Source organism: Scyliorhinus torazame, chromosome 4 (genome assembly GCF_047496885.1).
Source record: "Scyliorhinus torazame isolate Kashiwa2021f chromosome 4, sScyTor2.1, whole genome shotgun sequence".
NCBI classification, from domain to species: Eukaryota; Metazoa; Chordata; class Chondrichthyes; order Carcharhiniformes; family Scyliorhinidae; genus Scyliorhinus; species Scyliorhinus torazame.
In genome coordinates this window covers 261,584,254-261,601,222 of record NC_092710.1, presented here as the reverse complement: position 1 = coordinate 261,601,222, position 16,969 = coordinate 261,584,254, and the positions used below count along the sequence as shown (strand labels likewise).

Genomic DNA, 16,969 nt, shown 5'->3' with positions numbered 1-16,969 from the left:
ACTCAACACAAGCATGTGTATGCAACAAAATGCACTGCCTTTGGAAGGATATTCTGAAATCACGGTTCTAGTGTTGGTTAACCCCCAAAGGACTACATCTCCCTTGTTATGCAAGGTGGTGCACATCATTGCATGAACAGGATACATAATACTCCTAGAAACACTCCCTACTTCTGCTCAATTCACCACCTTGATATATAAGTCTGTTTCTATACAGAACTGAAACCTGAGCACTCCCTGCAGCTGCATGAATCAAATGTTGCCATCTTTTTAGCAGAATAGCCATTGAGTTAATGGTAATTCATCACAAACTCCTGTCTGAAAGGGGTCAATTTTTTCAAAGCTATGCATCAAGGGAAGTCAGCAAAAATTGTGCGAAGTACCGGGGAGAATACATGTTATTAAACAAAGTATTCAAAAAATTAAGCTGGTGGCAATGCATGCAAGCTGCACCCCTATTCATCCTGGAAAGGTTGTGATAGTCCCCCTTCGTGAACCAATTATATAACCAGACTGACTGACTTGCTACAGCACTTTAGGGGAAATTAAAAATCTCCCCCTCTCTTGCCCATTTACAGATCAGCCAGACCAGGTTGAGAAATTAGATTAATTTGTCTGAAGGACACTGGGGAACCATTTGGCTTTGTACAATAACCCAGTAGCTTACATGGTCATTTATTCTGGTGTCAGACCACACATCACCAGACTGAAGTGTTCAGTGTTTTGATATCCTGTAGAACTGTTTATGGTTTTTAAAAAACATTCAAATCGAGTCTCATGTCCCATTACAGGAAATCCTGTCCATCCCTCATTTCCAAATTCATTCTGACTCTTCTGCTTTGTTATTTCTTCTTTCTATGGCTGCGTCAAATGGTCATCACTGAAACCAAAGAATGTGGGCCTCAACATTTAAAGCAGAGTCTGGGTAATTGTGCTCAAATCATCTCAAGATCCCAATAGCACAAAGGAACATACGAAAAAGGGTAGGCGGTTCAATTTACCAAGCGCCATTTGGTAAAACTCAACATCTTTCACCTTTTTAATTCCCAAATGTATGCCATTTTCTATACGCATTAACTTATCATTAGCTCAGCGAATTCTACATCTGTGGTCCAACGAACCCTAATTTCCTTTTGTTGTGTGCTGCCTATTCAGTTAAGTGGACGGACCTTTGCACTTTTCTGCGCAGCTACTCACTTGTTGTAACTTAAAAGGGTTAACTTGTGCTTGACTTGGAACTTCGAGATGGTTACAGCTTAAAGCAAACACCGCTATGATCCCCGAGTAGTATATTTAACTTTTGCATGTTCTATTATGTCCATAGTCACTGCATTGCCCTTTAAATGGTTTACATCTTAGTTTAAATTTTATTAACCCTCTGAAGAGCTCCCTGTTACGAAACTTCTTTTTAAAAAATGTCTTAATCAGGTCAACCTTAACTCAGTTTTCAACACGGAAGACATGTGCAACATGCGAGATAATAGGAAAAATGATTTACTTTAATATAAAGATACAACTTCTAGGCAGGCTTAAAGTATTCAAAACAAAAACATTTGCAGGGCTAAACAATATTTCACTGGAAATTTGTCAGTCCAAGGGAATCATTAGATGAGATATTCCAATGGAAATAGGAAAAATTGAACCAATTTCAAAAAGAGTAACAAAACCAACACAGACAACTACAGACTCATTAGTATGAGGCATGGACCATATCCAATAAGAGAGAAGCTTACCATCTCCCATTGGTGTTCAAAACATTACCATCCCTGAATCCTCCACTGTTAACATCCTGAGGGGGTGAGGTGCTGAGGAATTTGCATTGGGATGACCCTGCTTTCAATTTGCATCAAAAACTTGGATTAAGAAACGCAGTGGACAAATTTACAAAGGGGAGTTAAGTTGCAGGAATTAAAATGGAAAGATATGGGCAAAACATGCACGTGAGCAAATGAACAGTATTTGATTTAATGCTGATAAGTGTAAATTATTTTGCATACTTAGAAAAATGGGAAAAATCACAAACTGCATCAATGCTGTTGAAATAGCAAAGGAAGAAATTGGAGGGGACTTTGTATTCAACATTCAATGTGTCCAAACAATGAAGCATCAATGCCAATACAATGCTGAACTTTTTTGTTTATTATTCTTCCATGGAATGTGAATGTCTCTGGCTATGCCAGCATTTATTGCCCATCCCCAATTGTCCTTCTGAACCACTGCAGTCCATTTGGTATAGGTACACCCACAATACTGCTTTGGAGGCATTTCCAGGATATTGGCTCAGCAACAGTGAACCACTGCATAAGCAAAATAGTAGAATACATCTATGAAGAAATCATCCAGCCCAAAAAGTGTGATATTCCAACAACACCTTGAATACTATGGTCAGCTCTTGGTTGCCAAGAATCAATGGAACTATTAGGTTTAAGGTGCGAAGGGCAAGATTTAGAGGAGATGTACGAGATAAGCTTTTTACACAGAGGGTAGTGGGTGCCTGGAACTCGCTACCGGAGGAGGTGGTGGAAGCAGGGACGATAGTGACGTTTAAGGGGCATCTTGACAAATACATGAATAGGATGGGAATAGAGGGATGCGGACCCCAGAAGTGTAGAAGATTTTAGTTTAGACGGGCAGCATGGTCGGGGCAGACTTGGAGGGCCGAAGGGCTTGTTCCATTGCTGTACTTTTCTTTGTTATTAAAGTTTTGGAGGTAGTGCAGAGAAGTGTCCCAAGTCGAACTTCTAGGACTGGATTTTCCAGCCCTGCTGAAGGTGACTCCCTGTGGCGTGTTCCCCATCAGCGGAGCACGTGAGTCATGCAAAGGTGTCATGTGGGAAGACCCCGCTGGCAGCCAATGGCTCATTGCATCCACTCCAGGAGGGCCAGATAATTTCGCTCCTAATTTTAAGACAACCGAATTACGACGAAAGACTACAGAAACTTGGCCTTTCAATCTAAAAAGAAAGAATCTGAGAGGTGATCTTAAAGAGGCATGCAAAATAGTTTTAGGACAGAATTATTATATGAAGAATATTAATTGAAATTGAATTGTGAAGGATGATAAGGGGGCATAGGTTCAAGCTAATAAAACTCAGGTTAGAAAGGAAGGGAAGAGCTTAAAACAATCACTATCACAAGAGTAAAAGTGTTGGACAAACTAATGGGGCTAAACATTGACAAGTCCCCTGGACCTGATGGTCGGCTGCAGAGATAGCGAATGCATTGGCTGCAATCTTCTAAAATTCCCGAAAGATCCCAGTAGATTGAAAACTACAAATGTAAAACCTTTATTCAAAAAGGGAGGGCAGCCACAAAGCAGGAAACTATAGGCCAGTTAGCCGAACAGCTATCATTCATTATTAAGATAGCAGTAGCAGGACATTTAGAAAATCATGACAACCAAGCAGACTCGAAATGGTCTTATGAAATGATTGAAGTCTGTTAGTAGACATATGACAAGCAAGATGGACAACCAGGAACCAATAGATTTGGATTTCCAAAAGGTATTCGATAAGATGCATAAAATGTTACGACAGAAAATAGGTGTTAGGGCAATATATTTACATGGACAAAGGGATTAGCCAAATAACAAAACAGGTAAGTAGGTCATTTTCAAATTGGCGAATTGTAACGAGTAGGATGCCAAAGGGATCAGTGCTGACATCTCAACTACTTACAATCTGTACTGATGACTTGGGGGAAGGGACTGTGTATTGTAGCTAAATTTGCTAGCGATACAAAGCTTGGTGGAGAAGCAAGGTGTGAGGAGTGCACAGAGTCTGAACAGGGATATAGACGGGTTATGAGAGTCAGCAAATATTTGCCAGATGGAGTATAATGTGAGAAAATGGGAGGAACGATTGTAACGCAAAATGTTACTTGAATGGAGACCTACTACACAATGCTGGGGTACTGAGGGATTGCGTACATGAATCACAGAAGGTTAATGTGCAGGTACAGCAAGGTAATTAGAAAGGCAAATGGAATGTTGGCATTTATTGCAAGAGGGTGGAGTATAAAAGTAGGAAAGACTTGCTACAACTGCACAGGGCATTAATAAGATCACACCTAGAGTACTGTGTACTTCTGCTTTCCTTATTTAAGAATGGACATACTTGCATTGGAGGCAGTTCAGAGAACATTCATTAGGTTTATTCCTAGCATGAAGGGTTGTTTTTTTTATTTAAAATTTTTTTTTTAAATTCTCCTCTTTTTTCACATTTTCTCCCACATTTACATCCATCAACAATAAACAATAATCAGCAAGATATGTCAGTCCCCATAATAACAACGATCCCATCTACCCACCAACTCCCAACCCTCAACCCGCATGTTTACATAGACAAATGGCAAAAAGGAATCGGGGATTACCCGTAGTCACCCTTAATCTTACACAGCTCTCCCCCACCCCCCACCCCTCACCCCCCCACCGCAGGTCTCCAGCTCCTCCTGTCCACTGCCTCTTGTAAAACTCCTCCTCCCAACCTCGGTTCCTTCCCCCCCAACTTTCCACCCCAGCTAGACCACTCGGACCCTGTTCTGCCAGGCTCCGATGGCCACAGCCCCTCCCCCCACCTCACTCCCATTCACTGGCCGGCTTAAACCGGCCAGCGTGGAGGCCCCCGCCCGGTCCCTTTCCCACTTGCCCGGCCCTAGGAAAGCCCAAATATCCCCTTTTAGCACACAAACCCCGCATATCCACCTACACCCCAAAGACCTCTCATTTCGAGTGAAAGTCCAGTCCCTTCCCTTGTCCAGATATATACCACATTGGCTCCTTTAATCTCTACACCCGCACGCAGTGATACAAAAAAGAAGAAAATACAGTCATGAGGTTACATCGGCACATGGCCATTCCTCAATTTGTCAGTTCTGCCACAGTCCTTCTGCTTTCGCAAACTCCTCCGCTGCTTCCGCCGTTCCAAAATAAAAGTCCCTGAGCTTATAAGTCACCCTCAGCTTTGCTGGATATACAATGCCGCACCGCACCTTGCTAATGTACAGTGCCCTCTTCACCCGGTTGAAGGCAGCCCGCCTCCTTGCCAGCTCCACCGTAAAGTCCTAGTATACACGTATACCAGCTCCAGCCCACTGCACCACCCGCTTCTGCTTGGCCCAGCTCAGGACCTTCTCCTTCACACTGTACCTACGGAAGCACAGAGTCACTGCCCTTGGTGGCTCACTCGCCTTTGGTACAGGCCTCCATGACCGATCAGCCCGATCCAGTTCATATCGGGAGGGATCCTCCCCCTCCCCCAATAATTTTGCCAGCATCGCAGCAAAGTACTTAGTCGGCTTCGGTCCTTCAACTCCTTCGGGCAGCCCCACAATCCTCAAATTCTGTCACCTGGATCTGTTTTCTAGGTCTTCCATTTTTCCTCGCAGATCCTTGTTAGTATTCATCACCTTCCGCAACTCTTTCCCCATCGAGGCAAGTTGATCACCGTGCTGCAATAACGTCTCCTCCACTTCCTTCAGCGCCTCCCCTTGCTCTCACACCTCCGCCACTGCGCTCGCCACCGGGGAAACCGCCTCCTCCACCAGCATACTCAAAACTTCCCTCATCTCCTTCCTCACCGTCCCCATGCATTTCACAATCTGCGCCAACTGCTTTTCAAATTCCGCAGCCATCACCTTAGTTATTTCTTCAGCCGTAAGCAGTGCGGCCTTCCCTGGTGCTCCAGCCTCCATTTTTCCTGGTGACCCCCGCGGTGACCTTTCCACTCCCCGACGGACCTCCAGCTGTTTTTTTTCCGGCCGTTTTCTTGCTCACCCTCGACATTTTTCTTGGTTCCTTTTTTCCTCCTGTGTCTCCACTGTGCCTCCTCCGTGCCTCCTCCCTTCTTCTGCCGCCTCCGGGGACCCTGGGACCGGGCTTAAAGCCCCGAAAATGCCGTTGCCGACCGGGAGCCCTCCATTTTGCGGCCGCCTCCTGCCCGCCGTCACCGAAAGTCTCATGAAGGGTTGTTTTTTGAGGAAAGGTTGCGCACTTTGGGCCTATACTTATTGGAGTTTAGAAAAATGAGGTGAACCTATTGAAACACTGTGCCACCGTACAGCCCCAGGTGAGATGGACAAATTTTTAAACTATAGGGATGCCAAGGGGTATGGGGAACAGGCAAGATGGTGGAGTTGAGGCTAGGATAGGGTTAGCAATCGCCTTATTGAATGGTGGAACGGGTCATAGAACATACAGTGCAGAAGGAGGCCATTCGGCCCATCGAGTCTGCACCAACCCACTTAAGCCCTCACTTCCACCCGATCCCCGTAACCCAATAACCTCACCTAAGCTTTTTGGACATTAAGGGCAATTTAGCATGGCCAATCCACCTAACCTGCACGTCTTTGGACTGTGGGAGGAAACCGGAGCACCCAGAGGAAACCCACGCAGACACGGGGAGGACGTGCAGACTCCTCACAGACAATGACCCAGCAGGGAATTGAACCTGGGACCCTGGCGCTGTGAAGCCACAGTGCTATCAACTTGTGCTATCGTGCTACCGTCCTCGGGGATTACTCTTGTTCCTATTTCTTCATTTCATATGCAGCAACGTTGTGAGCAAACCTATAAGGGAAATCGGAACAATTTCCCCCCACTATTAATTGCTTTCAAACCAGTATAGCAGTTCTTAGATTTAGAGCAAACTAACAAAGCAGCCTAATGGTTCTGGTACCAGAGGATAAATTCAGGGGTCATTATTCAAATTCCAAATAGCAAATTGGTAAACTGTTTTTTAAAAAAATGGCAATTTGTGGACTAACTTTAGAAAATTACAATGACAGCTGCAAGATTGTTGAAAACTCAAAACTAGCTCACATGTGTGTTACTCCAGTCCACAAGTTTTCAACGTCTTCAGGGTTAAGCAAGGGATGTCGGGGGGGGGGGGGGGGTGAGAGAGAGAGAGAGAGAGAGAGAGAGAGAGGGGGGGGTAATATATATTGCATTACCATTGTTTCCAAATTCTAAGAACAGGTAATGAAATTCAACCTCAGATGCAGCTGCTACTCCACAATTCAACTTTTCCATTTCAAAACCAGTGAACTTTGTCATGGGAAATTGACAATTCCAAATGTATCGAAGTTCATTTCACTAGTGAACATTAGTTATTGGAGTGAAAACCTTTATCTCATCAGTATGGGTTGAATTCAGCCTGCAGAAGTGAAAGGGCAGTGCTAACACCATTGCACCACATAAGACTTGACTTAGGAGCACAAAGTTTCCACTAAAATGTTTGGTGTTCTTCCTCCACCCACACACAAACACAGCTTGTCTATTCCCATTCGATTTTTTTTTCCATCAACTGAATGACGTACTAACATATATAACAGAAACTGAGTTCATTTCCACAGCTGAATCATATTCAAATATGAAATTTATTGGTTTGACCTACATTATATTGGTCCTCCCGGAGCTAAACAATGCAAGTCATTCTTAATTAGGAGTTAAGTTTTGAAACTCTAGCTGAATCTTGTGGCCAACTTTATTCTGATTACTTTATTCAGCAATTCTTTAGCAAAACACTAAGAACTTCCACGGGAATCCAAAGCATATCGCTTGTGGTCTTGCAATTGATTAAAAACAATTCTACAGAATAGCTACACTATTGAAACAATACCACTTCTGAGCAAACTTAGAAATAGGTAGGCTAAAAAAAAGCACAATATGCTTATGCAACTCGCCCCCCCCCACTTCCACACACACACACACACACACACACTTGTGCTCAGGAGTACCATATCTGTAAAGTAGCTACTTTTTGTACATTATTAAGCACTAGTGTAAACTGGAGTGGACACTTAGTTATAGTCCTTCCAGATAGCAGTTGAACAATAAGCTCACCTTTCTGATCGTACACAAAGACGAGTATAGGCTGATTCGGTCCAAAAGCACAAAAAGCCACCATGTGTTCATGAGGATGAAAGGCTACATCACGGACTGCTGAAGTATAATTAAGGTCAGAATACATTGCCACTTGGTCACCTACCAAAAGGAAAAAGAAAGGTCTGCAATCATGGTCAACATTGATAGTCAAAAACAATCAACTGGACAGTGATCTTAAGTGAACTACAAAGGCAACAAAACATACAATAATTGAGCCTCAAATCTGGATACTTTAATCAAATAAAACCAGAAGTGCTTGAAGAGAAAAGTTAAATTTTAAGTGCAATATTTTCGTGAAAAATAATTTTAAAATGATCATATTTTAGGTTAGCACGCCTGCCTCACAGTGGCAGCGACCCGGGTTCGATTCCGGTCTTAGGTGGCGGCGTGGTGTTTGCACGTTCTCTCCGTGTCTTCCAGTTTCCTCCAGGTTCTCGAGTTTCCGCCCAGTCTAAAGGTGTGCAGATTAGGTGGATTGGCCAAGCTAAAAAAAAATTGTCCCTTAAGTGTTCAAAAGATATGCTAGTTTGGTGGGGTTATGGGGATAAAGCAGGGGATGGACATGGGTGGGATGCTCTTTCAGAGGGTTGGTGAAGGCTCAAAATCCTTCTGCACTGTACGGATTGTATGTATTCTTTTTAGATATTTAAAATTCAGAACTGAAAACGCGTGAACTACCAGCTTTATTTTATTGTACTCCGTTCCTGAACAACATGCGACTCGAAAAATAAAAAGAATCAAAGTTCAAATCCTTGTTCTGTCTTGATTTAATACCCTAGGTCAGGGTCTTTCAAACTACGGGTCATGATCTGCGGGTGGAAAGCGGGCAAGTGTCGGGAGGGCCGCGAGTGATTGGTCGCGGCACTCCCGATCGGGGGAGAAGCGCGCAATAGCTGTGGCTGGCTTTTAAATATGGAGTCTTCCTGCCAGAAGCAGGGGCAGAGAGGACATGCGCCCGGTATATCAAAATGGTGGTTGGTGATGGTCGGCCGGCCTGGGTCCCAAAGACGGCCGGTTGGTAAAAGTGGATCCCGGGAAAGAAAGCTTGAAAAACACTCCTCCAGGTCATAGCCAAGTGGTCCATCCAATCTTCTTATTGATATTTGCAGTAGTTTGATACAACTGGTTGCAAGGTCACTTCAGAGGAGAGTTAAGAGTCAGTCACGTCAGTCAGTAGAGAGGCCAGATCATATTAGGGGTGCAGTGACAGAGTGGTTATGTTACTGGTCTAGTAATCAAGAGGACCAAACTAATGATCCAGTGACATGAGTTTGAATCCCATCTCAGCAGCTACAAAATTGAAAAATCCAGGGGTTCACTAATGTTATTAATGGGAAAGAAATCTGCCATCATTTCCTGGTGTAGCCTATATGTTTCTCTCAGATCCACAGCAACGTACTTAATAGCTTGAGAATTGGAATTCCATTAAAATAAATCAATCTGGAATAAAAGGGCTGCATTCAGTAAAGTCACCACAAAGCTAAAACCCAACTGGTTCAATTACTACCCTGTGGATAAGGAAACCTGCTATCCTTACCCATTTGCTCAAAGTTGGAGTCACCGGTAAGACTAGCATTTATTGCCTATCCTAGGTCGGGGGAATGGGCCTCGGTTTGGGTGCTTTTTTGGAGGGTCGGTGCAGACTCGATGGTCCGAATGGCCTCCTTCTGCACTGTAGGATTCTATGAAAAAAAATTGCCCTTGAAAAGGTGGTGGTGGTGAGCCCCATCTTGAATGGCTTGCTCGGCTATTTCAAAGGGCAGCTAAGAATCAACTAAGTTGCTGTGGATCTGAGAATCCCATTTAGGCCGGAAAGGAAAAGATGACAGATTTCACTCATAGAATTTGCAGGAGAGAAACAGATCACTTGGCCCAATAGGTCACTGTTGGCTACATCAAGTGACATGCACATACTAGTGGAAAATGCGCAGAATTTGCATAGAAAAATGGGACTACATTGTGTTTCTGAACTGTCTCGTAAGCCAGAAAACAACCCTGGTCCCAAGCGCTGTGAGGCAGCAATGCTGCCCGCGGTGCGATTATTTAATAAAAAATGGAGTGGTTTATTTCTTCTCTGTAAATCAGTGGCTCGGATGTTATCTCAATATGGCCCAGAGATATCCCTCACAGCAGCAACTAGAGTCCCTGTGGTGCATCTGCAAAGCTGAGAATTACCTGGATAGCATTTTTACAGACAGTCACTTCACAGCGAAGAATCACACAGGCAGAGATTGAATGGGTGACTACCAGAATATTCAAGCGAAACAGGCAGGTAGCGCAGGAACCCCCTGAGGCTATCTCGCTCTTTAGCCACTTTTTCATTTTGGATACTGGTGAGCAAAATGGTTCCTCAGAGGACTGTAACAACAGGTGGCTTAGCTGCACGGGAGAAAGAGTGGAAGTGCTACAGTGATAGGTGATTCTATAGTTAGGGGAGAAGGCAGGTGCTTTTGCAGCCGTGGACGTGACTCTGTCTCCCCACACAACAGACTTGTGAGCGCAACTCCAGCTCATGGAATAAAAGGAAAAGTAGGCATTTGAATAAGAAATTGGTAAAAGGTTGTTTTTCAGGTTGAAGGAAGGTTTGTAGTGGAGTTCCCAGGGGTCAGATTTGGGACTCTTGCTCTTCCCGATATACATTAATGACCTTGATGGTGGCATTGAGAGCATAATTTCAAAATTTGCAGATGATACCAAAATTGGAAATATTGTCACCTGTGATAAGGATAGTCTTGAACTTCAAAAGGACATGGATATCTTGGTGGATGGGCAGACAAGTGGCAGATGAAGTTCAAGGCAGAGAAATGTGAGTTAATTCATTTTGATCGGAAGAATATGGAAAGACAGCACAAAATAAAGGGAAAAACTTTAAAAGGGGTGGAGGAGCAGAGGGTACATAAGTAATTGAAGATGGCAGGGCATGTTGAGAGAGCAGTTAATATAGCATATAGAATTTTGGGTTTTATTGTTATTTTTGTTAATAAATTTAGAGTACCCAATTCATTTTTTCTAATTAAGGGGAAATTTAGCGTGGCCAATCCACCTACCCTGCACATCTTTGGGTTGTGGGGGTGAAACCCACGCAAACACGGGGAGAATGTGCAAACGCCACATGGACAGTGATCCAGAGCCGGGATCGAACCTGGGACGTTGGCGTCGTGAGGCAGCAGGGCTAACTCGCTGCGCCACTGTGTTGCCCACCTTAGGTTTCATTAATAGGAACAATGAGTACCGGTGTAAGGAGGTCACATTGAACTTGTACAAGACTGGTTAAGCCTCACCTAGAGTACTGCACCCGGTTCTGGGTGCCATACTTCAGGAAGGATGTGAAGGCTTTGGAGAGAAAAAAGAAGAAAAGTACAGCACAGGAACAGGCCCTTCGGCCCTCCAAGCCCGTGCCGACCATGCTGCCCGACTAAACTACAATCTTCTACACTTCCTGGGTCCGTATCCCTCTATTCCCATTCTATTCATGTATTTGTCAAGATGCCCCTTAAATGTCACTATCGTCCCTGCTTCCACCAACTCCTCCGGTAGCGAGTTCCAGGCACCCACTACCCTCTGCGTAAAAAACTTGCCTCGTACATCTACTCTAAACCTTGCCCCTCTCACCTTAAACCTATGCCCCCTAGTAATTGACCCCTCTACCCTGGGAAAAAGTCTCTGACAATCCACTCTGTCGATGCCTCTCATAATTTTGTAGACCTCTATCAGGTCGCCCCTCAACCTTCATCGTTCCAGTGAGAACAAACCAAGTTTATTGAACCTCTCCTCATAGCTAATGCCCTCCATACCAGGCAACATCCTGGTAAATCTCTTCTGCACCCTCTCTAAAGCCTCCAAATCCTTCTGGTAGTGTGGCGACCAGAATTGAACACTATACTCCAAGTGTGGCCTAACTAAGGTTCTATACAGCTGCAACATGACTTGCCAATTTTTATACTCAAAAAAAAAAAATTGGCAATAGGATACAGCAGGATACAGATTGGCTGGAGACTTGGGTGGAGAGATGGCAGATGGAGTGTAATCCGGACAATTGTGAGGTAATGCATTTTGGAAGGTTTAATACAGTAAGTGGCAGAACCCTTGGAGTATTGACAGGCAGAGGGATCTGGGTCTACAGGTCCACAGGTCACTGTAAATAGTTACACAGGTGGAGAAGGGAGTCAAGAAGGCATACGGCATGCTTGTCTTCATTGGCCGGGGCATTGTGTATAAAAATTGGCAAGTCATGTTGCAGCTGTATAGAACCTTAGTTAAGCCACACTTGGAGTATAGTGTTCAATTCTGGTCGCCACACTACCAGAAGGATGTGGAGGCTTTGGAGAGGGTGCAGGAGAGGATTACCAGGATGTTGCCTGGTATGGAGGGCATTAGCTATGAGGAGAGGTTGGATAAACTCAGTTTTTTCTCACTGGAATGACGGAGGTTGAGGGGCGACCTGATAGAGGTCTACAAAATTATGAGGAGCATGGACAGAATGGATAATCAGAAGCTTTTTCCCAGGGTGGGAGAGTCAATTACTAGGGGGGCACTAAGGTGCAAGGGGTAAAGTTTAGAGGAGATGTGAGAGGGAAGTTTTTTTATACAGAGGGCAATGGATGCCCAGAACCTGCTGCCGGGGGAGGTAGGGGAAGCAGGTGCGATAGTGATGTTTAAGGGGCGTCTTGACAAATACATGAATAGGAAGGGAATAGAGGGATACGGACATCGGAAGTGTAGAAGGTTTTAGATTAGACGAGCAGCATGGTCGGCGCAGGCTTGAAATGAAATGAATGAAATGAAAATCGCTTATTGTCACAAGTAGGCTTCAAATGAAGTTAGTGAAAAGCCCCAAGTCGCCACATTCCGGCGCCTGTTCAGGGAGGCTGGTACAGGAATTGAACCCGCGCTGCTGGCCTTGTTCTGCTTTACAAGCCAGCTGTTTAGCCAACTGTGCTAAACCAGCCCCTTGGAGTGCCAAAGAGCCTGTTCTTGTGCTGTACTTTTCTTTGTTCTTTAAGAGTACAGAGGAGATTCACAAGAATGATTCCGGGAATAAAGAATTGTAACTGAGGATAGATTGGTTGACGCTGATTTCTTGGGAGAAAAAAAGGCTGAGAAGAGGCTTAATAGAGGTACTCAAGATCCTTAGGGGTATCGACAGGGTAAATAGTGAGAAACTGTTCCTACTTAAGGGGGCATCAAAAACTAGATGCGCCCATTCAATATAATTGACAAAAAGAGTAAAAGTGATGTGAGGATATGGAGGCATATTCAACCAAGGTATTCAAAAGGGAATTGGATTGCTATCTGTAAAGAAAGAACGTGCAAGGTATATAACATAAGGCAGGGGAGTGGGTCTGGGTAGAATGCGCTTTCAGAGAGCCAGTGCAGGTTTGATGGGCCGAATAGCCTACTTCTTCACTGTAAAAATTCTGCGTTTCTACTGAGTCTTATTTATTATAAGAAATGCCACAGACCATACCCAACCATTTCCAGGTGGGAGAATGAAACACTAACAATTCTCAGTTTCAATTTCTCTGAATTGGAGCTTTTATCATGCCTCATGATCGAAGTTCCCCAATTCTAATACTTGCTCAGTTCTTATATAAGATGATCTATTTTGGGTAATGATCTATTTTTTCCTTTGAATTACGGTGACATTCTGCATATGTAGTGCAGATGGGTGAGGGGTGGAGAGAGGAGTGGGGGGGGTATAGATAGGAGTAGGGGTGTAGAGAGGAGTTGGGGGGGTGTAGGGAAGAGTGGGAAGGTGTAGAGAGGAATGGGGGAGGTGTACAGAGGAGTGGGGGGGGTGTAGAGAGGAGTGGGGGGGGGTATAGAGAGATGTATGGGGGTAGAGAGAGATGTGGGGGTGGTGAAAGGTCTGGGGGATGGAGAGAGGAGTGGGGCTGGAAAGAGGAGTGGGGCTGGAAAGAGGAGTGGGGCTGGAGAGAGGAGTGGGGCTGGAGAGAGGAGTGGGGCTGGAGAGAGGAGTGGGGGATGGTGGAGAGAAGAGTGGGGGATGGTGGAGAGAAGAGGGGGGGGGGAGAGAGGAGTGGGGGGGGAGAGGAGTGGGGGGGGGAGAGGGGAGTGTGGGGGGGGAGAGAGGAGTGTGGGGGTGATGAAAGGAGTGGGGGGGGGTTGGAGAGAGGACTGCGGGGGTGGAGAGAGTAGTGGGGGGTGCAGAGAGTAGTGGGGGGTGCAGAGAGGAGTGGGGGGTGCAGAGAGGAGTGGGGGGTGCAGAGAGGAGTGGGGGGTGCAGAGAGGAGTGGGGGGTGCAGAGAGGAGTGGGGGGTGCAGAGAGGAGTGGGGGTTGCAGAGAGGAGTGGGGGGTGCAGAGAGGAGTGGGGGGTGCAGAGAGGAGTGGGGGGTGCAGAGAGGAGTGGGGGGTGCAGAGAGGAGTGGGGGGTGCAGAGAGGAGTGGGGGGTGCAGAGAGGAGTGGGGGTGGAAGAGGAGTGGGGAATGGAGGAGTGGGGGGAGAGAGAGGAGTTGGGGGTATAGATAGGACTGGGGGTGTAGAGCTGGGGGGTGTAGGGAAGAGTGGGAAGGTGTAGAGAGGAATGGGGGAGGTGTAGAGAGGAATGGGGAGGTGTAGAGAGGAATGGGGTAGGTGTAGAGGGGAGTGGGGAGGTGTTCAGAGGAGTGAGGGAGGTGTAGAGAGGAATGGGGAGGTGTTCAGAGGAGTGGGGGAGGTGTAGAGGGGAGTTGGGGGGGGTGTAGAGAGGTGGGGGGGTAGAGAGGTGGGGGGTTGTAGAGAGGTGGGGGGTATAGAGAGGTGGGGGGTGTAGAGAGGAGTGGGGCAGGTGTAGAGCGAAGTGGGGGAGGTGTAGAGAGGAGTGGGGAGGTGTAGAGAGGACTGGGGGAGGTGTAGAGGGAGGGGGTGTAGAGAGGTGGGGGGTGTAGAGAGGTGGGGGGTGTAGAGAGGTGGGGGGGTGTAGAGAGGTGGGGGGGTGTAGAGAGGTGGGGGAGGTGTAGAGAGGAGTGGGGGAGGTGTAGAGGGGAGTGGGGGAGGTGGTCAGAGGAGTGTGGGAGGTGTAGAGAGGAATGGGGAGGTGTTCAGAGGAGTGGGGGAGGTGTAGAGCGGAGTGGGGGGATGTAGAGAGGTGGGGGGGATGTAGAGAGGTGGGGGGTGTAGAGAGGTGGGGGAGGTGTAGAGAGGAGTAGGGCAGGTGTAGAGAGGAGTGGGGGAGGTGTAGAGGGGAGTGGGGGAAGTGTTCAGAGGAGTGTGGGAGGTGTAGAGAGGAATGGGGAGGTGTTCAGAGGAGTGGGGGAGGTGTAGAGCAGAGTGGGGGGATGTAGAGAGGTGGGGGGTGTAGAGAGGTGGGGGGTGTAGAGAGGTGGGGGAGGTGTAGAGAGGAGTGGGGCAGGTGTAGAGCGAAGTGGGGGAGGTGTAGAGAGGAGTGGGGAGGTGTAGAGAGGAGTGGGGGAGGTGTAGAGAGGAGTGGGGAGCTGTAGAGAGGTGTGGGGGAGGTGTAGAGAGGAGTGGGGGTGTAGAGAGGAGTGGGGGAGGTGTAGGGAGGAGTGGGGAGGTGTAGAGAGGAGTGGGGGAGGTGTAGAGTGAAGTGGGGGAGGTGTAGAGTGAAGTGGGGGAGGTGTAGAGAGGAGTGGTGGAGGTGTAGAGAGGAGTGGGGGAGGTGTAGAGAGGAGTGGGAGTGTAGAGAGAAGTGGGGGAGGTGTAGAGAGGAGTGGGGGAGGTGTAGAGAGGAGTGGGGGAGGTGTAGAGAGGAGTGAGGGTGTAGAGAGAAATGGGGGAGGTGTAGAGAGGAGTGGGGGAGGTGTAGAGCGAAGTGGGGGAGGTGTAGAGAGGAGTGGGGGGTGTAGAGAGGAGTGGGGGTGTAGAGAGGTGGGGGAGGTGTAGAGAGGAGTGGGGAAAGAAGAGAGGAGTGGTGGGGGGGTGCTGGTGAGAGGACTGGGGGGATGGAGGAGTGGGGAGAGAGGAGGGGGGATGGAGAGAGGAGTGGTGGGTGGAGAGGAGGGGGGATGCAGAGAGGAGTGGGGGCTGTGGAGAGAGGAGTGGAGGTAGGGAGAGGAGTGGAGGTAGGGAGAGGAGTGTGGGTAGGGAGAGGAGTGGAGAGAGAGGTGGGGGATGGAGAAAGTAGTAGGGTACAGAGGATTGGGGGCTGGGGAGAGGAGTGAGGAAGTGGGGGTGATGGAGAGAGGAGGGGGGGGGAAAGAGGAGTGGGGGGGGGAAAGAGGAGTGGGGCTGGAGAGGAGAGGGGGAGAGAGGAGTGGGGGGGGTGAAAGAGGAGTGACGGGGTGGAGGGAGGAGTGGGTGTTGGAGAGCAGTAGGGCTGGAGAGGAGTGGGGGGTAGGGAGAGCTGTGCGAGGATAGAGAGAGGTGTGGGGGTGGTGAAAGGTCTGGGGGATGGAAAGAAGAGTGGGGCTGGAGAGAGGGGGGTGGAGCGACGAGTTACGGGGAGAGAGGAGTGGGCGGGTGGTGAGAGGAGTGGGCGGGTGATGAAAGGAGTGGGTGGGCGGGTGATGAAAGGAGTGGGTGGGTAATGAGAGGAGTGGGCGGGTGATGAGAGGGGTGGGCGGGTGATGAGAGGAGTGGGCGGGTGATGAGAGGAGTGGGCGGGTGATGAGAGGAGCGGGCGGGTGATGAGAGGGGTGGGCGGGTGGTGAGAGGAGCGGGCGGGTGATGAGAGGAGTGGGCGGGTAATGAGAGGAGTGGGCGGGTGGAGAGAGGAGTGGGGGGGGGGATGGAGAGAGTAGGGGATGGGGAGTGGGGTGGGGAGCTGGAGAGAGGAGGCAATGGAAAGAGTGAGGGGGTGGAGAGAGAAGTGGGGCTGGAGAGAGGAGTGAGGGGGTGGAGAGAGAAGTGGGGCTGGAGAGAGGAATGGGGCTGGAGGGAGGAGTGGGGCTGAAGGGAGGAGTGGGGTTGGAGAGGAGTGGAGGGGGATGGAGTGAGGAGTTGGGGGTTGGAGAGAGGAGTTGGAGGGGGGCAGAACCATTTTAAATATGTGCCACCATGTGCCTGGGTGAGTGCAGTTATACCAACATTCAAGAGGCTCCACATCATCCAGGACAAAACAGCCCCTTGATTGGCACCCCATTCACCACCTTCAACATTCACTCCCTTGCACACACTGGCAGCTGTG

The 16,969-nt window shown here is 47.8% G+C and overlaps 1 protein-coding gene across 10 annotated transcripts in view; it reads right to left on the bottom strand.

The window, feature by feature from the left end:
- Positions 1 to 16,969, bottom strand: part of ahi1 (Abelson helper integration site 1) — a 537,691-nt gene that overhangs the window by 329,065 nt on the left and 191,657 nt on the right. For all 10 annotated transcript variants that reach the window (XM_072499698.1, XM_072499696.1, XM_072499702.1 and 7 more), the window contains one exon: positions 7,841 to 7,981. In XM_072499698.1, coding sequence (XP_072355799.1) covers positions 7,841 to 7,981 — 141 coding nt within the window. The remainder of the gene's footprint in view (positions 1 to 7,840; positions 7,982 to 16,969) is intronic.